Source organism: Xiphias gladius, chromosome 8 (genome assembly GCF_016859285.1).
Source record: "Xiphias gladius isolate SHS-SW01 ecotype Sanya breed wild chromosome 8, ASM1685928v1, whole genome shotgun sequence".
NCBI lineage: Eukaryota > Metazoa > Chordata > Actinopteri > Istiophoriformes > Xiphiidae > Xiphias > Xiphias gladius.
The window spans coordinates 28,199,210-28,222,533 of record NC_053407.1 but is presented as its reverse complement, the minus strand read 5'-3'; the positions used below and the strand labels follow the sequence as shown (position 1 = coordinate 28,222,533).

Sequence of the window (23,324 nt, the reverse complement as noted above, 5' to 3'; positions counted from 1 at the left end):
AACTTTGACATGCAAATTTGGGCCGTTGAACAAATAGCGGGCTGTCACCGACGGTACTGATGTTCCCGGTGGGTTCTGCGACTACAAAGAGATCACAGCGTGCATCTTCATAACCAACCAACACAACGTTGGTTGGTTATGAAGATGCACGCTGTGATCTCTTTGTAGTCGTTTTTCTGTTTTACTCTGACAGAGGCAGAGTAAACAGCTCTGCCTCACAGCTCTGCTCCTACACTAATTAAACGAATAGAGGCCGAAAACAGAAGTGTTCACTGTAAGCAAAGCCAAGCGGTGTTTAACTGTTAAAAACAACTTTTTAAGTGCCAGCGTGCCGAAATCTTTATATTGGCCTGTGAAGAGAGAGACGCTGTTATATGGAGGAGAACAAGAACAAAATGTAGCCTACACAATACTAATTAAAAAAAATGGGATGGATTATGATAATAAATTGACAAAGTGGACGATGGGGGGGGGTTTACCGGGGAGCACTCAAGGCGAAATGAAGGACATTGGGGCTCATTGTACACATTCTAAGTTTGGAGGTCTCCCTAGTCAAGTACATTTTGATAAAGTTTGTGTAATTACCTTAACGAGATGGTGCCGTACACACGACCTTGTTAACACTGACCTTCCAGGGAACACAGAGCCGGAGGGTCCAACGTGGATGCAGCTGTTGTAGTTTATTAGCTGCGTTGCACCTTCCACTGCTATTTAACCTCCAAGGCCGGAGTATAAACCGCTCCACCACAGAGGTGGTGGAACTGGTTTACGTGCGTTTGAGAGACAGGAGTTGATGGTACAAATACCCCTCTTGAATAAACTGTGTGAGCTCATTGTCCTATTAGCGACTAATGAGTTCGGTAACCAGCAAGCATGGAGACCCCCCCCCTCGTGTTTACTGACTAAAATGGTGTAGCAAAATGCCAGAGGGGAGTAAACGGCCCAGTACAGTCAAAATAAACACCACTTTCTGGTGTCATCAGGCTTTCGCTAATTAAAGATGCAGGAACACAGGGAAACACAAGCTGTCACAAGAAACACGAGCAGTCAGACTGTTTTTTCATTGTCAGTTTATCTGCTGAGTAAAATACACACAAGCGCACAAACACACACACACACACACACACACACACACACACACACACACACAAACACATGGAGTCCCGTCGATTCTTTTTAAGGCTGCAACTAACAATTATTTTCATTACCGATTAATCCGTCATTCATCTTCTAACTTAACTGTTTGGTCACAAAATACTGAAAAATCACCATCTCAGTTATTTCACGATGATGTCTTCAAATTTCTTGTTTCATTCGACCAACCACCCAAAATACCAAAGTTAGTCATTCTACAACAATATAAAACAGAGGAAAGCAGCAAATCCTCACATGGGTGAAGAGGCAGCCGGAGAATTTGCAGAATTTTCGTTTGAAAAGTGACTGAAACGAATAATTCCTTTCCCGTTGATTGGCTAACTGATTAATCAACAAATTCTTTCTGATCATCTCGCGTTGCTGTCTGAAAGAAAAGAATGATTTACTTTGAAATGTCCCTCTCCAGATTGGTGGACTGGAGTCTCATGGACTTTGTTTATTCGTACCGCAGTGTGCTCATCATCGTCATGATTGTACACAAAAAGTCAATGAGAAGACGTCTGCCCCGGTTGAAAATGTTTCAACTTGAGCAAAAGGTTCAGGCTTATACGGATCTCTGTGAATCTGCTTCATAAACATACAGAGAAGAGAGGAAAAGAGGAGAGAGACTGGAGGGAAATAACAGAGATCTGGAGTTTCTGGTAAGTTCTGGTTTCAGTCAGAGGCTGAGCTAAACAGAAAACACACTCCCGTGGACACGGTCGGTGCGTTGGTAGCGAGCTGGCTTACAGCTAACCTGCAGGTGATCAAATTTGTGCGAAGGTCCGTTTTGTCCGAGCACGCCGTCAGGGATTTGATAACCACAAAGCTTTATGGCTGTACAAGCTGTATACTGAAAACCTTTGGACGCAGCTCATACCTGAACCCGGCAGTCACTCCACTCATGAACTTGCCGTGTGGTTGGGGTCAGCTCGGTAGCGTCCACCTCGGAGCTTCATTTAATTCAGGTCAACAGACGTAAACTAAACCACAGCACTTCATTGGTGAAGGTTATCGTCCAGTGTCCATCACAGTCTGGACATCAAGGGTTCCTCGCTATCGGCAGGACACCAGCTTCCTTTCCTCTTCCACCGCTCTCTGACAGGCTTGTATTGGCCGGGAGCTGCTCTCATGACACTTGGCAACCAGTCACTGACAAATGACACCGAGTAACGTCACAACAATGTTTCCTGAACTGTTATTAGCTTGATGATTGTGATCATCCAACCCTGTCTCCTAAAAAATTACATTTCTGTACAACTAAACTGCAACAGCAAATATGTTTTGTAGGGAACGGATTACATTTTCTATTAACATAATGAGGATCTGTTGTTCATTTACGTACTTGGCGAGTTGCAAATACAACTGTCAAGACAACATATTTGTTTTCCGCCTAAATATCTAATCTTGCAGAACATTATCCACGAGTAGTGACTTCGGCATTATTAAACATTTAGACTCTCGAATCTCTTCGTTTAAGGTTAGGGAAAGATTGCGGTCTGGTTCGATGCAGAAAAAAGTTCCCAGTGACCTCAGACACAACAAGTTAATTTACATTTAACCAAAACCATAATTTTTGCCTCGATTTAACCGAAGTGCTTTTGTTGCCTAAACTACACTAAACTAATGGGACCGTGGATGTGAACGCCGGTCTCCGGTGTGACAGTCCTGCACTTTCTGCGCTCACCATGAACATACGCACATCTGAACATGATCCAGGCAGCGGTTATGTCTCGTACAAAACATATTTACTGTTGCAGTTTTAGTTGTATAGATGAATAACGTCCAGGAGAACGGGTTGGATCATGATTGTTATTCCTTTGTTTTGTAATGTCACATATAAGTCTGGTGGTCCGAGGTGCGAGTAATCTCTGTAGATGACCGCAGAAAGCGGTCTCGAGGACTTGTGGATTTGGACACTCACGGTCTTCCCAGGAATGTGGCCATCAATTCCACGGGTCTGCGGGCGCAGGGAACTCGTGCTGCATAAAAGACGAGCTTGACTGATAAGCAATGACAGTATCGTTCAGCTGCCGCTCCTAATGAAAGCCGTGAGCGATGACTTCCTGTCAGTTCCCACTGATCCTGATTTTAATAAACGGGTAATGTAGAGGGGGAGCAGGTTTCCGGTGATTTCCTCTTCTGTGTGTAAAAAGTGGGCTAATAGTGCCGAGGAGAAGAAGTAGGCCAGAATATAAAGTCAATAAATAAAATAGGATAATGTAAGAACAGTGAAGCCTCAGAGAGCTCAGCCTACATTCTGCTCAGTATTTTTAGTTCAGCCGAAGCCGGAAAACTGACATACTCACTCAGTGCATTGAGCAGGAACAGGTCTGAGTCTGACACCCGTCAGTCTGAGGTCCGCGGGAACTAGCTCTGGGCATAAATCAAATTTACACAAACGTGTGCACGTGCATTTTCATCTGTTCATCCACGGTAAACCACCTCTACACTGCTAAAGAAACACGATTGCCAATGATTTCTTGTGCTTATCTTTGTTTTCTGAATGTCAGCACTTGATTACATTGTTTAGATATCAAATCATTATCTCCTGATGAATTATCTCATTATCTAGAGATATCGAACCACCGCTGAGATAACAACTTCGTCATGTCATCATCTCCAAACATCATCTCAAGATTAAGTCTTAATTAACTGTTTGCAAACACATTTCTTTAGCTTTTTACTCCTCTACAGTTTTTCAGCTCTTCAGCTCTTCTTGCTTCCACATACAATTGTGATTCTTACGGTGGCTTCAGAAAGTATTCAGACCCCTTCACTTTTCGCACACTTTAATGTGTGTTAGATTTAATTTTACATGGATAGAATTACCATTTTTGCCCATCATCCTACACTCAATAAGCCATAATGGCAAAGTAAAACCATGTTTTCAATGCACATTTCTAAAAACATTATTTATCAACTTCAATAGAAGGTCAATAGAAAATTCAATGGGTCAAGCTGAAAGCGAGTTTTTAGGCCCGCCCTCCCACTTTACAGCCATTTCATCTCCTTTCACTACTTGAACTCCATTTGACCTTCAACTGTTTTCAGCTCTCTTATACTTCAACTTCAATCAGCAGTTACGCTTAAATTTGCATATAAAGCTTTTATCACCTAATCATCAGCTGACATTTCGGCGCCTTTCAGTGCTTGAACTTCAACTGACACTTAGAAACTACTTTCAGCATTTTCACATGAACATGAACAGTACATTTTAACTTTACTCAGTGCGGACATTTAAAATGACAATCCCAGCGCAACACTTCAGCTGATATTTAAACTTCACTGGGCACATAACACTTAAATTTACACTTCATCATCATTCAGCGCCGGCACTTAATCTATCACTTAAACTTGACTCAGCAGTTTACACTTAAACTGACGCATCAAGCTCCTTTATCGCTTATTCTTCAACTAACACTTCAACTCCTTTCAGTGCCTGAATTTCAACAGACACTTCAGTTCCTCTCGGCGCTTCTCACATGAACTGATACATAAACTTTACTCTACACGCTTTTTCAAACTGACACTTCGACTTCATTAAGCACCAACACTTTATCTGATACTTAAACTGATGCTTCAACTGACACTTCCAGCAGCTTTATCACTTACTCTTCAACTGACATTTCAACTCCTTTCAGTGCTTGAATTTCCACTGACATCCAACAGCCTTCAGCACTTTCACATCAGCTGATACTTAAATCATCCAAATCAATATTCATTTTATGTGTTAGAAACATGAGATAACACCTTGGGAGGTTGTATGGGTTGTAATGGGTTGTATTTAAACATGGGAAGTCAAGTACACAGCGTTTGAGTGGTTTACGCAGCAGGAGTAAATTATGTACTCAGATCCTTCACTTTAGTGCCAATACAACTATGTAAAAATGCTCCCATTAATGCTGCATTCAAGTAAAAGTAAAAGTACTATCAGCAAAATATAACTAAAGGATCAAAAATAAAAGTACTTGTTCTACAGTAAATTGGCCCCTGTGACTGATACTTTACTATGACATTATTAGATTGTCAGTACAGATGCATCAATGCGTAATTCCCTGTCCAGTGGTTCCCAACCTGGGGGTCAGGCCTCCTTCAGAGGGTCACAGGATACATATGAAGTGCTCCTACACAATTTTGTTTTATTGAACTTTTTTCTAAAAGTATTGGATAACGCGACTTCTTTGCTCTCGTAACATTTATTCAAATAAAACTATCTGAGAAGTTTAGAGGGGAAATATCTCTTTGGTGAAAATGTGACAAGGGGCCCCAACTAGACACTGCCTTTTTTGTGGAGGGGTCACAAGCCCGAATGGCTGGGATCTCAACCTGCAAAGTAACTGTTAACTGTTGATGTCAGAAAAATTTAGCAGAGAAGACGCAGAAAGTAGCGGAAAATGGAAAATATTCATGCAAATTACAAGTATGTCAATATTGTTATGTACAGTATTTACTTTCCACCACTGTTACGTTGTAAGTTGTGAAAACGCTGTCTCCAGGTGTCCGACTTGTAGACAAGAAGGTTTAGGAGCTAGCTAACGTCATGATCGTGGGAGTTTATCAGTTACCCGCAATTGTTGTCCTCCATAAAAACTTGTTGAGATGAAAAATGGTTGAACTTGTGTTTTCTGTTTAATGAAAGACATGGTTCGTAGCGGCAAAGCATCAAAGAAGAGAAGGTGAGTTAATCTCCCCCGGCTGACAGAGACTAAGATGAATAAGGCAATCACCTACAGAAACTATAAGCGAGCTGTGAACAGCAGCAAGGTTCGGTCAGCTGCAGCTAGCTGTGAAACCAGCGTATGATGAGCAACATGAATGTTAAATAAGGTTTTCTACAAAGATGCAACATATAAAATTGTTAAATATAGAACTTTAGACTTTTGAAAATACATTTAATGCCCCCCCACCCCCACCAAACAGACACGACAGCTTTGCTTCTTGTGTTAAATGGTTTGCTTTTTGTTTCATTAAAACCTGCCATGCTAACTGCATGTACTGGAAAATGTTAAATCTGATGCAATGCATAATGTAGTCTGGTGGAGAAGAGCCAGAAATCACCAATTTCAGAATTCTGCAGTTTTCATGATAAGAAGTGGAAACTTTGCACACTGATGACAAACATCCCGGAGGATATCTTGAATTTGGAAATGGTGTAAATAGTAAACATCATCTGTCCACTGGGAGGCGCTGCACTGTCATAGCATGCGGTTATTTATATCAACTTATTAGAGGTGACATACTGTAAATTACTGAATTACCAACAAGTCTAACGGTCTACAGGCATGCTAGCGGCTGTGTGATACGTATTTAGGCACAGGTGTATTATGAGCTAAATGCTAACATCAGCAGGCTAACATGCTAACAAGGACAGTGCTGACATGATGCTAAGCAGGTAAATTGTTCACCGTATAGCATGTTAGCATGTTAGCATTCTGCACTTTGCCCACTGAGCTGCAAATGAAACATGACCGACAGCTCAGTTAACTGGTCTTGATGATGGTCATGGTCTACCAGAAGAAAAAGCAGAGGAAGGTGGGCGAGAGTATGCAGCTTTTTTATTGAAATAACATGTGAATGTCATGAAATGAGAAATTACATTAATGTTATTGTTAACGTTACGCCTCCAGTGGTGGAGGACAGCCTCAGTGATGCAGCGTTATCACCGGGGAAAGGCATCGATATCCAAAACCGCAGTGCAAGCACAGCTTTTGAAATGGATCAGACTATGTATAGAGTGATTTCCTACACCTGACCAGAGCTGGTGGACATTGGTCAGCAGGACTCATTTGCTAGTGCGGGACTTTGGTGCTCCGTTCTGCTAGCGTTAGTCTGTAAGTGACTGGGTACCAAGTATTGAAAAAATCCTTCGCCAGTTATTAAGTTAGTGAATCCAAAACGTGCCCAAACACTTGCCTTTTTAAAAGTTGAACTAAACGAGTATGTGTGCACTGTATGCCGTCCAAATGCTGCACTGTGCGCTTGTAGTTCAGTTTCACCTTTTTCCTTTCCATTAACATGATGTTATTAAGAAATGAAGAGGCAATTTTTGAAACTGTTTCGGAATCGTAGAAGATAAGAATCGAAAATCATTTCTTTCCCCCACCCTAACTAATTAGCACAAAACAAAAAGCAACGATTTTAGGAGTATGAAATAAAATTTTTGTAAATTCCGATTTATTTAAGGTGTAGCTTCTTGTCCTTCTCTTCATGTCCTCAACCGTCGCACACATATGTCCGTGTATGCTGAATGTAAAACACAACGTATGTTTGCCTGCACTGCACATCTATTTTTATGCATTTTGACACGATGAAGGTCTGACTTGGATCGAAATGTTGTCTTTTTAAACACATTCTGGGCCTTGGAGTCAGTGTGCCGTGTGCGTGTTACCTTTTTCATTTATCTGCTTTTTAAACAGCCTCACACCTATACCTGTTGTGCATACAACTACACCTCTTTGGTCACCATGGATATCTGTACCAAACGTGATGGCAATCCATCCGGCAACTGTTTAGATATTTCAGAAGTGAACGACCAACAGACTGACCGACCGACATTTTCAGCTCTGGAGCCGCGCTGCTACTAAGGCTAAAATAATCTGTCATGCTGTATATATTTTGGTCAAACCAGTCATCGGGATGTTGTTTCATATCGTGACTGTTTGATTCTTGCTTCGCTTTTACTTTACTTCACTTCATTTTCATTGTCTGAGGTTCATTTAGTATCCGTGTTTAATCTGTATACTGTACGTAACTGTATCAACAGTTAATTAACATGGTTTTTCTATAAAAGCACATTCAGCTGGATACCACGTTATACATTATTTCCTGCCGCTTATTTCCTTACAGATTTTCTGCCTCTGAACTTTAAAATAAGCCCTCAGGTGGTTGCTAAGCGCACAAAGTTTTCTGTTCTTATCATAAAAATGCCTGATATGATTTTTTCAAACCTTCTCCACCAGCCTAATGTTCGGCACATGAACAGCTGGACTGTGCCAACAGAAACATCGACAGCTTCTCCTCATACAGATACATGTTTTTTCAACTCATATACAATATTACTTTGCTCAGTCAAGTCACTTATATATCACAATGTGTTCATTCCTTTACATGAATACTCTGTTGTGGGGGAGTTCTGAAAGCCTCCGCCCCCGTAAAACATCTCGTCGTTGGCTCTGTTCATCTTTGGTCTGTAAAAACGAAACAGAGTTTGGTGCCAAACAAAAGAAATCGATCTAGCATTTCGCCGTTCTCCACTATTCAAATCTCCTCGAAAATACACTGAGTCACTTTCCTCCCAGACAGAACTTTGGGCGGCAGTTTCCACAGTTCACCCATGAATGAAGCAACGAGCACCGGCCCCCTGATAGCGGCTGAAGATTGGTCGTCAGCAGCTGCAGTGGCAGCAGATGCCCCGCTCAGCGATGATGGGTGATGGACGATGGGAACCAGTCTTTCTCTGGGGAGCGTCTGTCCTCGCCGCCGCTGTCAGGAGACCTGCGGGACAGAAATGAGCAGCGTGAGAAGAGGCTCGGTCACAACCAGTCGAGAGCGCCCGTCGGTCCGAGACTGCTATCGAGAAAACATTCAGCTACATGAGCCTGACGAGGTCACGTTAATCACATCCTCCAAAATGATCACACAGTTGAATCAACTCCTCTCTGAAACTTTTTCAACAAGAACACTATAAACACTGAACATTATAACCTTCATGAAGGGGGAGTTATTGCAGGACTGTTGAACAGCAGTAGTTTTAGGTGGGTGAATGTAATAGACTCACAGCTGAGTGTATGGACACATATACAGTACACTGTATACCCAATGAAATAGCATCAAGTAGGTTGCATGGAGAGCAAAATGTCATATGTTATGCTAGATTAGGTTGATTGGATTATGTTTTAGCATTTCGTGGCAATCCACGCTGCGGCCTTCAGTTGCTATTTTTATTTGCGAAACGCTGCAGTGTCCCTTCGCTCTGACAGCCCTGGTCAACGGGGCTATGCCACCCGCTGCTTCTGCCTCCCGCAGCCCAGGTTGCGTCCCATTGAAAAGCTTGGCAAGTTGATGGGCACCGCGCTTTAACAGAGGTGGGGAAGTTAGCGTTTGTGTGGACAGTAGGCAACAGAAGTTGAGATTAATGCTCGATGGGAGCTTCTTCCAGTCGTTCGTTTCTGCTTTACAGGAGTAAGCTTTAAGGATGGGGGGCTGACTGGTCGGCTCGGCAAATGTGCGTCCTTTTGACTCCACCACCCCTGATCAAGAGCAGGGTGCAGGGCGCATGCGTTTCCCCAAAAAATAATGTAATGCACCTACATGACAGGTGGATACACATTAATGATAATAAAATGATTATAAATATATAATTTGTAAAAAAAATTGTTAAAAAAAAGAATGTAACATATAGAATGTGTCCATTTATAAATATTAGAACAAGCAGTTTCAAAGGAACCAGTTGCTGCTGACGGCATTCATTGATTATTACCTCTGAATAAATACTAATATATAGATAATATCCATTGCTTTTCTCAGTGTACATGAGAATGAATCAGTGCAACAATGCACACAATAAATACCGACAACTGACAATACCCAAAGAGTCTCTGCAGGTTAAAACAGGTTAAAGTATAAACATCAGACACACAGCTATGCAGCAAAAGACAGCAAGACTATCAAATAAAGCAAAATAAAATGCTCCCAGTACAGTTGTGGTTGTGCTCACTGCGCAATGAATAAAATTCAGTCTTACATGTAACATTGTGCTTCAGTTCATTATGTACCGTCAAAGCAGCTACTATAAATGAAATACATAAAAAAAATTCATTTAAAGAGCATTGATTAGGCTTTTTTAATCTCTGTTGCATTAAAAACCCTCCACAGCAGCTCAGTTTGAGCCTCTTCTGCTTCATGTTTTCCCTCCAGCTGGTGCCGGCAAGTGTCTGAGAGACTTGAGTGACTCTACCCGGCTTCATTAGAGGAAATGAGCCTCGCACAGACCACAGAATTAAAAACCCACACAGTCCTTCGTCCAATTAAAGCAGCTGAGCTGCAACTCAAACGGAACGCAGAGCCGCTGACAGGATGGGAATTTATACAACAACACGTCTCTGCGTGTTAGAGACACAGAAGGAGGAGGTAACAAGCAGAGTAAATGAGCAGCTGAAAGACCGACTCAACAGAAACCGTACGATTTCAGAGAAGCATCATGAGATTACAGCCGACTGCACGGCCAGAAAAGAGCTGCAGTCCCTTTTAAAACAACCTTTCCTGGATACAATGCCTTAAACTATCAACAATGTGTTCGTCCATCTGTCTCCCAGTACCTCCGGACTTCTCTCTGTGGCACTCATCCCCATCGCCTCCTACTGAAGACATAAATCTCACTAATATATTGTCTTATTGTTTGAAAAAGGCTCAGTAATTTCCTGGAATAGCCGGCCATTGTGGTTTTTAGCAAACGTTACTCGAGGGACGATTGTCAGCAGCGGATTAATCCACATTTGAGTATTTCTGGCAGCAGGACAGTGTGGGTGGGATCGGTCTTTTCATGAGATTTGTTGACAAGAAGAAAACAGAAAATATCACCAGAATGGAAACATTTATAACTTATCAATTAATGGAGCTGTAACTGATTAAACAATGTCCGAGTTACACCTGCAAATGCATAAAGATGCTTAATTTGTTCTTCTGAATGAATCCTAACTTTGGTGTTTTTGATGCTGAACTACACTACACAAATATTTTACAGTACCTGCACCCAGCATCCAGGGTCTGCCTCTCATAGACTCTGGACATGTCCTCCTGAAGGCCCTGAGACTCTGATTAAAAACATGAAACTCCAGGGACGAGAAAGGACACTTCATTTCTGTCCCCTCCGTGGAAGCAGAGCTCTCTGTAATTGCTTCCAGGTGAGGACTCACATCGAGAAGAAGAAGAAGAAACAGCCACAGTGGCGGCACCTCTGAGCCGCTCACCTCTGAATTATTCATGTCCATCCTGTTTGACTGCAGCTGGAATCCTAAAAGAGCCGGAGGATTCAGACAAGGACACGTTGGATTACGCTGAGAACCATACATCACTATGAAACAGCATCAACACTTAGTCCGTCCCCAAGCGTCACTAAACGCTCCGCTCACAGCTGATTAAACATGGAGGTGAAGGTGTGTTTGGAACGTCGCAGATCTGTCGCTTGCAGTCCTGCATTCAGAGCACACATGAAACGGCTTTGGGGGAACAGGAGGTAACACTCAGTGCATCCACTGCTGCTGCGATACACAGAGCTCAGGTCATCCTCACTGCAACGTGAACAATAAACTAATCACACAGCATGGTCCAGTTTCAGTTTCAGTCTTGTTCTGGAGGACACAACGGGTACATCCTGTGGTCCTCAGTGGTTTGTCACTTTCTCCTGAGGCGCTCAGGTGAGCCAGGCTGCAAAATGTTTTTTTTTTAAAGTGAAAAAAGCCTCACACACATACCGCTGGAATGAGAACAACTTACTCTGTCTAGTGACAGCACTATCGCTGATGTCCGTCGAGGATAAACGGCCATAAATCATCTTGAAAATCATAAAACAGGGGCTCCTACTTACTACTTCAAATGTTGCCTCGTTATCATCATGTGTTCAGTATCAAAAGCAGTGATTATTTTCATGGTAGCAGAGCTGCCGGCAGCTAATGCAGCTTGACTCTTCGTGGGGCAGAGTCCAAAAAGATTAGAAAAACAAACAAACAAACAAAATTAACCTAAAATCACATTGGTAAAATTGGGTAAAACTCTTCATAAATGTCACAAAAAATTCTGCCCGAACACGTATAGCACAACTGACTTGGCAATCAATGGCATTTCTGAGTAGCCTAACTTATTATGAAAATAACAGTGTATGGTATGGTACCGATGCTGCTATAAAACGCGTGAAAAGCAATTGAAAACAGCTCAAAGCCGGCCATGCTAACATGCTAATGTTAAAATGCTAACATCAGAAGGCTAACATGCGCTAAACGACAATGCTAGAGTGTTGATGTTTAGCAGTTACAGTGTTTACCATGTTCACCATCTGAGTTTGTTAGCCTGTCAGCAGACTAACAATTTCTACCCATCACTAAACGCAAAGTACGGAGGAGTCTGGCGGGAATGTTGTGAGTTAAGCGTGAAGCAAAGCGTTGGACAAATTGAAATTTCGACCTGACGATGGCGCTACAAGTAAAGTCGGGGGATCGGCAAAATCAGTCATTCGCGTAGATGTTGAGATATTTCAGTTGTTAAGCGAAAAACCTTTTACCTGCTGGTGGAGCAACATTAAAAGTCCAAAGTCAGTAGGATTTGTCCTGTTGAGATCGTGGATGTCTGTAGTAAAATGTCCTGGCAGTCAATCAAAAAGAGCCAACAGGTACAACTTTATTAAATCTGATTTGAGTATCAAATCCAAATCCTTTTGAATCCCTTACTGGATCTTAATTAGGTTTAACTTTCAACATTCGCAACTACGTAATTCACAGATGACAAAAGCTCAAAAATCTCTGATCATCTTTCGTCAATGAGGAAGTCAGAACAAGTTTCGAGGATCAGTGTAATTCGTGTTGACAACCCGGGTCTCCGACGTGAAACTGAGCCGAGCAGCAGGAGATTCAATATGTATCTAACACACTGAGATTACGGATGTGACCGAAACAGCCGGAGCCGACTGACACCTACACCTTATTTTTCACCAGCTGCTCGATCCAAACAGTCACGGGTATGAAGTGGATCGGCCTCAGTCACCGATCTGCTATGAGTGAGACCTTGAACTGGGAGTCTCTCCTTAAACCTGAAGAGTTGGTACTTGGTTTTTTTCGCGTTGGACAACATAGAACAGTGCGCTCGTGGCTGGTACCGCGGCGTGTGTCACAGAGGGATGTTTCTCTCGCCTCCTTAAAAAGAAATTTAAATCTGAGGGTACGGACAGCGGATGCAGAGAGAACCTAGCAGACCGAACACGATTTACCTGCAGCTGATTTCATCTGCGGCCGGCGATGTTTCGACCTGAATTTTTTCAACGGCTTAATGAATTTGGATGGTTCGCCGTCCGGGAACTTGGCTTTCAGTACCTCACCTGGCAGCCGACTGACTCAGGACATCCTTAGTTTGAATTAAAGTGAGTGGAAAACAGAAAATGTGATGTGACCGCTCCTTCACCCCTTTCCCCCCAAATCCACTCCGAATGTTTACAGGGACGTTTCGGCCTGAGAGAGTTTTCTACCTGAGCAGAAAACAAAGTGAAAACAAGCAGCAGTAATCTCTCTGGTTCCAAAAATAAAATAGAATTTAAAAAAAAATCAAAGGATATTCAGTCTGAGAATTTGCATCATGTCGTGTTTACATTCAAAGCCAATACAGTAGTCGTCCTTCTCACCAAGGGGAGTTTGGTTTCAGCCACACGGGAGGCTTCGACACATAAAACATACAGAAACACAGAGACACGTAAAGTCAGACTCTTTTTTCAAGGATAGTTGTGTTGTGAAAAAACAACAGAGAAAAAACATTAATTCTGCTTTCTGCTGCGACGCCTGATTACACTTCTGCGACGACAAATTACACCAAGACTGTAATGATCATACAGGAATGTTTTAAATGAAACACTTTCAGCTGCTATGAACCGATTTAAAGAAAAAAAAAAGAAAAAATAGACAAACAGCATTCTGCAGTTTTAACCTCCTGATCCATCATTCCAGACCCATGTTGTTCAAACTCTCAGGGGGATTTCAACGTGTCCAAAGACACCAAATCTGAGACTGTCAGACTGACTGGAAATGATGAAATATGAACTTTAAAGCTACTGAATTGGAAAAATTGAGGTTAATTTTTAAATTTAGTTTTTAATGTATTTCATTTTTCTGCTGTATGTTGAAGAGACCTGGCGATTCTACCATTACTTTTTGCACAGTTGCATTCATACATTTCTTCCGTTCACTTTCTGTGTATTTCCTATTATTATTACTGTTTTGTAGTAGTTTTTACTCTTTTACTAATTTACTTCTTCTTTCCCGACTGCGTGTTGTGCAATTGTAACAAAGCACTTTCCACCGCGGGGATCAATAGTTTTTCTGATCGACATTTTATACTGTATAAGTTGAACTGACGGTAGCTTGGTCTAGCTGTTTCCAGTATTTATGCTGAGCTAAGATAATCTAACTGGCTGCTACTGGGCGTAGCTTCACATTTAGTGGACAGACATGAGAGTGGTATTGATCCTGTCATCCCGCTCTCCACCAGAAAGCGAGTAAAGTGTATTTCCCAAAAATTATCAACCTCGGCTTCGAGGGGCCCTGTTTTGTGGGTGCAACCCAGAGAGACCAGTTCAGACCAGTAGGTGATGGGCACGCGGACAGCGTGACCCTCTCCACTCACTGTCTTGTTTCGTTCATGCTGCTGTATGTCCAGAGGTGCAAAAGGGCTGGATGAAGTCGATTCAGAAAGTATCCAGGGCCCTCAACTTTTTACACACTTCATTGTGTCGTAGATTTTATTTTGAATGGATAAAATTACCATTTTTGCCCGTCAATCAACACTCACTAACACACAATGACAAAGTGAAAACGTGCAAATTTAGTAAAAATCAAATCGAAATCTCTCATTTAGAAAAGTGTTTAGACCCTTTATCCGGCAGGTTGTCAAAGGCCCTTTGGCAGCAGTGAAAGCTTCCAGTCTCCTTGGGTACGTCTCTACCAGATCTGCACACCTGGATTTTTAATTCAGTTTATCCAGGCTTTGACTTGATCTCGGTTTTGAATATCAGCTCACAGACCAGTGGAAACATCAAAAAACCTCACAGATCAGATATCAGAAGCTGCTGGCCGTCATCAGGTGATCTCAGCTTCAGCAGGACTGACCTGACGGGTCCGAGCCCTGACCAGTGCCGCTGTGGTGAGTCTGGTCGTCTCCAGACACTACATGTCTCCTGTCGTCGCCTTCACGCAAACAGCTGCGGCCGCACAGTTTACGCCCGCTCTCTGATTGGCTCTCGCCAAAGCCCGATGGCCCAGCGGGATCAATTACAGGAAGAGGATGAGAACGCAGCACCTGTCATGCATCGCTTACTCCTTTCCCCCAACGACAAAGAGTTTTTTTAATTCACAACCAGGTGTTTAGACGAGCAGATAACAGAGCTGAGGGCGAACGCAGGAAGCAACCGGAGATTCACTGAAAATACGGCATCGGAGTCAGCCACGCCCTGGACCAAATGGAGTACAGCGACAACCCTCTACACACACTTTAGTGTCCTTTTGTTCTGGCTGTGTTTCTGCTGGTTTGCTTTGGACCCCTTGGCTCTAATAAAGGGATGTCTTTGCGCTAAGGTGTGCAGTTTTATTTTACACAGTCGTGTGCTTCCAACTTTGCGGCAGCAGTTTGGGGAAGAACCTTTTCCTGTTTCAACATGCCATGCCCCCCCTGTGTACCACAAAGCCGGCTCCATAAGAAATGGTTTTTCTCAGTTTGGTGGGGAAGAACCTGGCTGGCCCTGATCCAGCCCGACACCTCTGGGATGAACCGGAACAAGGATTGCTGAATTATATGTGTGACTAGATTCGTAACCTGTGACAGGCACAGCAAAATATTTGTACACACACACACGCAAGGTCGTGATTTCCACTGCTTCAACGGCTGTAACAGGTTTGTGTGGATAACACAATAATATACAGTCCAGACTTTAAGTATTTGGACAGTTACACACTTTTTGCTCTCCAGGCGCATTAAATTTGAAATGAATGGACACTACATTAAAGCGCCAAGTCTGAGCTTTAATTTGGGTAGGTTCACATCAATATTGAAAGAACTGTGTGGGAGATAAAGCCCTTTCAACACATAGTTCCCAAATTTTAGGGGTTCAAAAGTGATTGGATACGGATACACAGGAAGTCAAACAAAATTTTTTTTAATTTTCCTTGGTTGTCTGTGACCCACAGCCATCAGCAGACGCTTTGTATCTTCCCCGGCGATGCTCTCCCAGAGCTTCACTGCCTTCAGCTCTTGCTTGTTGTGGGGTCTTCTCTGCCTCTGGTCCGGTCTCCACCAAGTGGGCTGCCGCCCAGTCGGACTGAGGTCAGGAGATTGACTCGGCCAGTCGAGGATACTCCACCGCTTCACCCTGAAAAGCTCTGCGGTTGCTCTGGCCCTGTGTTTCCGGATCAGTCTCCCGCTGAATGATGAAATGTCATCCAATGAGTTTTGATGCTTTTGGCTGAGCCCGAGCACAGAATGCTCCTGGTAAAGCTCTGCATTCATCGTGCTGCTTCCCCTCAGCCGTGAAATCATCAATAAACGCCAGTGTGCCAGGTCCATTGGCAGCCGTACTGTACATGCCCAAGACATAACTCTGCCTCCTCCATGTTTGACAGTTGAGGTGGTGACTTTTCTCAAACACTTTCCTCTTTCCATAATTTTTACAGAGGTTGATTTTATGTCTCATCAGTCCACAGAACTTCGTTCCGGGCCGCTACCGGTTTCTCTTTGTGTGTTTTTGTGAACTGCAGCCTGGCCTCTCCGTTTTTTGAGGTTTACCAGGGGGTTTTGCATCTTGTAGTGAATCCTCTGAGGTTGCGGTCATAAGGTCTTCTGTTGATCGTGGGCAGGGAAACATGTCCGCCTACATCCTGGAGAGCGTTCTTGACGCGCTGTGCAGTCATAAAGGGTTTTTTTCTTCACCATGCAAAAAATTTTGTTTCTCCAAAAGACTTGTGCTCCTCGGTATCAGGTTGCTTGCCATTTTCTAGATTTCCTTTTTTACCCAGCCGCTGATTTTGGCAAAAGCCACTACATTTTGCTATCTCTCTGATAGAGTGTATTCCTTTTATTATCTTCTTCACTTGTATGGTCACCTCTTCACTCCTCCTATTGACACACAACTTCTTCTGTGCACGAACTCACATAGAAACGACACAGAGCTGCCAAAGAAGCATTTAGTAGCCAAGCGTCCAGCTACTTTTGAACCCTACATCTCCCACACAGTTCTTCGTAATGTCTCGATATCAAGCTCACTCTTTCCTGTGTGGTGGTGGTTTGGATTATGATGTAAACTAAAGTTGTGACAAAAAATTCAGTTTTTATCCGAGTTACAAAGTGCATTAAAAATGAATCAGAATTAAATCAGCAGCCCGCGTTAATAAAAGAGCATCATTGTCTGCAGGTCGTTAACACAAACTCAGCTAATTTCAAAACTTTTCATTTTTAAAACTTTAAACAAATTAACAGAAGGATAATGAAACAAGAACCAGATATAATCAGAGACTCTGAGGAGAGGAAACAATGTGTTGTAGAATCCCCTAAAGGAGGGAAAATATTAAAAAGAAATAAAATCTGTGGCAGAAACAATCAGATAACAGAAATGAGCTTCACCATGTTGTTAGTTACACATCACTTTAAATCACATTACTTCTCTACAACAGCAAACAGCCTCAGTTATCAGATTTGTGTGTGTCTGTGTGCGCGCGCGCGTGTGTGTGTGCGTGTGTGAGTGAGTGTGTGTGTTATCTGCTTTTTCTACGATAAACACTGCAGCTGGGAGTAAACTGGAAAGTGTCCTTGTTTTCCGACATAATTGCTTTATGATGAATTGTGGCTGGTGATGAGAAACAATGAGCTCTGTTTCTATTTATTTCACTTCCAAAAGCGAGAAAAGGAATCGTTTCATTAATATTGCAAAGCTGCAGCGTCTTAAAGTATTCAAGAGAACTATGAGCCCGTTTTTGATATTCTCGGAGCCTATAGATGTTTAAAATCCTCCTGAGAAATTAGGTCCACCTCAACACGGGTGAGCTTTCAGGCGAAGGGGCTTCAGCTTCTCTTAGCCATCTCTCTTCTAGTGGCATCAAGAACAAGACTTGTGGGGCAGGTAATCCGTGGTCCAAACACCAGTGGGCCTCTGGGCTCACAGAGGTGGTCTAACAGATCTTTGTTTGTACATTTGGGACGCCTTCCTGCATATCACCGGCATCTGTTTTGCGATTTTTACTCTGGTTCGGTTACTTTTCTTTCGTTACTGGTGTTGGACACATTACGCTTGAAACCTGTAACAAATTACTAAGTACATATTACTCTTTGAAAACCTAAGCACATTGCTAATTACTCAACAGCCAAAGTAATATGTTACATTACTTGTTACTTTCCTTTCCTTTCTCAGCTGTCAGCTCCGTCAAAGGCGCCGTTAAACGACTCCAGGTCCTCCACAGCCACACGTCAAATTTGGTATTTAACACACGTAGAAACAGAAAATGAGTTATTGCGGTTTAACAAGCAGCAGCCATTTCTGCAGTTTGGATTGTTTTCCTGACCATCCGGCTTAGTCTCGGTGGCTGCACACAGATCGGCGGAAGTCCAGAGACCATCCATCTCTAAATACAGAGGTGACACCTGAATGTACGTGAACCTGTGGCTAACATTTACCTCATCAGCTGAGAACACACAAAATTCAAATAAAATAACTTTGGAATTTCCTGCAGCCCCATCTCTCCTCTTTCTACTGACTAAAATAAACACATTACTGCCAAACACCGTTCATTACCTATCATTTCTCCATTTGGCTTGATTATTGTTGACTTTAATTTGCTGCCCTGTGTGAAGCCCTTTCTAGCCTGGGTATTGATAACTGCTCTATAAATAGGTCAATAAAAGGTCATTATCATATTTGAATAAAGATTTTTATAATTGAACCACTGGTTTCTCACATTGCCTCACGCTAAACGCTAAACACACTACACACTTTAGAAAAGGCAAAGAAGAGAGGAAGAATTTGAGAAATGAAGATGATGGCAGCATGAGATCGTGGAAGGTGAAGTCATCTTCTATATTGAATAAGATAACCAAATGCTAAATGCTAATGTCACCATGCTGACAGGCTCACAGTGACAATGTTAACATTCTGGCGTTGAGCAGGTGGAACGTTTCCCGTGTTCGCCATCTTGGTCTAGCGCGTTAGCATGCTAACACTTGCTAGCTGCCACTAAACATCAAGCGCAGCCGAGGCTGATGGGAGTGTATTTGTTACTACAGGCGTCTAGTCATAAACCAGTGCATTGGACAAGATACGTTTTTAACCTGATGATGGTGCTAGATGAAACGTAGGTGGCTCACCAAAGGTTTTTACGGTTCATTCTGAGGGGAACATGAATGTCTGAACCAAATTTTATGCCAGCCCATCAAATAGTTGTTGACACCTTTTAGTCTGGACCAAAAAGGTGGACTGACTAATGACTGACGTTGGCTCCCCTGGAGGCACGCCACGAACATGTCTGAAAAACATCCATCCTTTTCAAAAATTTAATCAAAACAGCGCCACCTTATGATAGATTTTTTACTTTGTAATGCAGCACTGGAGGATATACTGGATGTGGTCCACATTTGGGAGAACGTATTGATTGGCGGGACGGAGAAGTTTTCCAAATATGACAACGTACAGCCCAAGACGAAAGTCACGTAGCCTCAAATCAGCCCCGTCTCCTGGAAATTATATATGTATATTTTACTAAATTACGTTGTGGTGAGAAAACGTAATCGTTTGCTGGATTATGTTATTAGGCAACATTATTTTGTGACTGAATGAATGAAGAGCTACATTTATGTACTGCACTGGAGTTGAAGGGGAGGAGGTCAATGTGGCGTACAGAGCGCTGGACTTTGACTCCAGAGATCAGGGTTTGCACTCTGAGTCCCGTTTGTGGTTTAGGTTTAGGCAACAAAAGCGCTTGGGTTAAGGTTAGGGAAAGATGGCGGTGTTGGTTAAACGCTGATAATCATGATGTGTCACTGTGAACTTTTTCTGTATTAAACCAGACCAGGATCTTTCCCTTGACTTTAACCAGGCGCTTCCAGTGTCTAAACATAACCATAAAAAGTTTCGCAGCCACTACAAGTGGATATTGTGCTGTGTGGTTGGAAAACGACCATGTCGTCAGTGAACATTTTTCTCATATGTTCAGTATTAACATTTTTGCAACTTGCCAGATATGTAAATAAACAACGCATCCTCATCATATGATAAGATAATGTAGTCCGGTAGACGTAGCGTTTCCCTCATAATATTTTTGCTGTTGCAAATGTTTTTGCATATAAATGTACTTTTTTGGAGACACGGTTACCTCGATTACAGCAAGATCTCTTTAGCAATGGGTCAGAGAAGCGTCCACATTGCGGGACTTTGGTCCACATTTCAAACACTGTTTTCTCAGTTTTGACGCAGCCTGTCTTTGCTCTCCAGAGCTCTACATCAACAGTTGGTGTCTACCAGTACGATCCAGGACCATCGACCAAAGATTTCATCGCGTTTCTCTCACCACTCCCAACTTTCATCCGGGACCGCACAATGAAAGGAGGCCTTAAGGGAGGTCAGGGATAAGAGCGAGGAAATGTTCTTACATGAGTCCCACTGTTAAAAAGTGGATCCATATATAAAAGCTACATCCTTTAAAAAAGCATCTCCAGTCGTCAGTCTGTAGAGACATCAGACTGCGTGAAGCAGCACCGTGAGTCTTTTTCAAATCCTCATCGAGACTCATTATATATCACCAATTAAATCCTCTACTCTTTCTGTACATCCCTGTAAGCCTGTAGACTTCCTCGGGGCTAATTAAATGTCACTTGTTCCTCTGATCCTGTATCTGAGTTCTAATGAACGCTGATATCTCTCCTCGTGTAAACACAGTAAAGTTTCGTGTCGGTCCGCCCACTCAGCGCTGCGTCTCTGTGATTTAATTTGCCTTACAGCGAGGCAATCAGATCTGCTGTCCTTCGTTATCAGATGACCTTGTTTGTGTGAAGCTCCTTTTAAAAAAAAAAAAAAAAAAGAGTTCTTTCTTTCTTTCTTTTTTTGTCTGTAAAATTGAGCGCTGAGCCGGAGGCGGCAGACGCAACAGCTCGCCGTCATCTTTCAACCAGAAGAAGACAAGAGAAGACAGACCGTTGTTGTTGTTGTGTGTCAGAGCCGAGGGAGAAGCTCATCAGCTGGAGCACGAGCTCAGAGGATCAAACATCCCAGTGTATTTATCTTCCAGACTCGGAGTCGGGATCGTGGTCCAGGTTTTAGCGAGGATGAAGATCAAATCGCCATCCCCTAACCAACATCCAACAATATCATGCTGCCAGGCCTGTTTTAGGGTTATTTATGCCTTAAATGTTTTTAATATCTTCAGTAATCAACATGAATTATTCCTTTCTGAAAAAAGTTTGAGGGGATTAATTAATGGGTTAATGCACGGAGGCTCTGTTAAGAGAGGTTTTTTAATGCTTTTTGTCTACAGTAGATACAAGATTTATCAAAATGCGAAAATGATAGATTTATCCAAAGTCCATAATGTATCCTATAACTGGTAACCTTTAATGTAGCGCAACCTTAAACCTAGCGTAAAAAACATGCAACGTAGTGAATACAGAAATAGAAAGAACATATGATTTTTATTTTTCTGTCAGGGAAGACTGAAAAATTCAGACAAGAACGAAAGACAAAATCTTCACTGGTTTCAGATGTCCTGAAGCTACAGCAGTGTTTCTTTGTCCGTTTGTTCCCCCCGGGAGGCCGAGAGGCGACACGCCAACGAGCTCTGCTCTGAATATCATGAAAGAGAGCAGCTGCTCGCTCTGCTGTCCATCTTTAAAACAACAAGTTCCCACCAGAGGAGAAAACTCTCAGACCAGACAGAGAGGAGGGGAGTTCTTCCACCGTCCTGACGTGCCAAAGTCAGCGGCGGCTTGACAGGCTTCATGATTCAGAGAGCGGACCGACGTGTCTCAAACCGACCGACCAAAACGCAGGAAAGGAGTGAGGGAGGTTTGGTGTTTTGAAGCAGAACGTGGACCGTCAGCTTTCAGACACTCAGAGGAGACTCTCGGCTCCGACAGCAGATAACTGGCTGCAGTCCATTTCTGGCACTTTCTGGATGTCACCTACGTTGAACTTGATTTCTGTAATCAGTGGGGGATCCGCTGGATTTCCCAGCCGCGTCTCTGATTTTTTGTTTTTTTTTAAAACCAACATGCTTGGCCGAGATAGAGAAGTTAGCGTATTGGTTAATGCAAAATTTGACAAAGTGCGATGGACACAGCGTCAGCATATATACATATATATATATATATATAAAATGATATATATAAGTACTGCTCTCACAACTGTCTATAGAACATATAAAGTTTTCAGTTAAGTACCTGTTAAATATCTGTATATGTGTGCGACGTCCTCACTCTCCAGCTTTTTGACGCACAGCGGGTATTTAACGAATTATTTGGATTATTTCAATCTATCAACACACGGGGAATCTAACGGTAATTGTCTTTCTGTGCTCTTCTAAGTTTTAGTAAGTTCTGATAACACTTTACTGAATTCCCCCTATTTAGCATTTATAAGCAGTACATACAGATTTAATAAATGGTTTATAAGACCCGACAATGCAGTTGTAAGCAGATATCAGTGGTTATTAATGTATTTATCAACAGCTAGCACTCCTCCTCCTGTGGACACCCATAAGCGGAGGCTGGTTTATAAACAATAATGAGTGACTTTATAGTGAAACACAGCTGGGATAATATAAAATTTGTCTCCATAAGACAAATTGAAGAAGTTATAACTTTTGACAAATACTATACATTAATTAACACTTTAAAATGTTCTTATATCCGCTTTACAACTACATGATAGCAGCCGACTTTTTCGCTTTCAGCTAATCTCCAAACCCCGTTTTTCCTCTGGGTAATCGCAATAAATTCTGTCAAGTCAGCAGGTGACCAGAATGTTTTTTTTCTCATATATTTAGGCTACAGTGGTGCCTTTGTTGTGCACATGTCCAGCAAATGTACCGTGACACGACCAACTAATTAACCGCACTGTCACCACTGGCCTCGTCCCACTAAAACCGAAACTGTCCGAATAAGACTGGCTTCCAAATGTGAAATGGTGACAGTTGAACTCGACATGGATGACAAATGTGAAGGAAAAGTTGGTTTATCCTTTATTCACTTTTGGCGATGCTCCTATAGAAGTTTCAAGGTCTCTTCCAGGGGCCCTAGACAGAGGTTTTATGAGTCCGGGGCGGGGGGGCTACCTATGGAGCAGCCTGTCGCATTACCATGAATGGAAATAAGCCAAGCTACGCTGTGTCTGAGCCTCAATTTATGGCCAGTGCTTGGGCAGCACGTGAACATTACATATGTTTCTATCTTATTGGAGGATGTGT

General features: G+C 42.5%; 1 protein-coding gene across 1 annotated transcript in view; it reads right to left on the bottom strand.

The window, feature by feature from the left end:
• Positions 1 to 8,552: 8,552 nt before the first annotated feature.
• Positions 8,553 to 23,324, bottom strand: part of LOC120792915 (chemokine-like protein TAFA-5) — a 45,726-nt gene continuing 30,954 nt past the window's right edge. Inside the window, exons 4-6 of the mRNA XM_040132314.1 lie at positions 15,000 to 15,189; positions 10,883 to 10,949; positions 8,553 to 8,631 (exon numbers count right to left, since the gene is read on the bottom strand). Coding sequence (XP_039988248.1) covers positions 8,553 to 8,631; positions 10,883 to 10,949; positions 15,000 to 15,189 — 336 coding nt within the window. The remainder of the gene's footprint in view (positions 8,632 to 10,882; positions 10,950 to 14,999; positions 15,190 to 23,324) is intronic.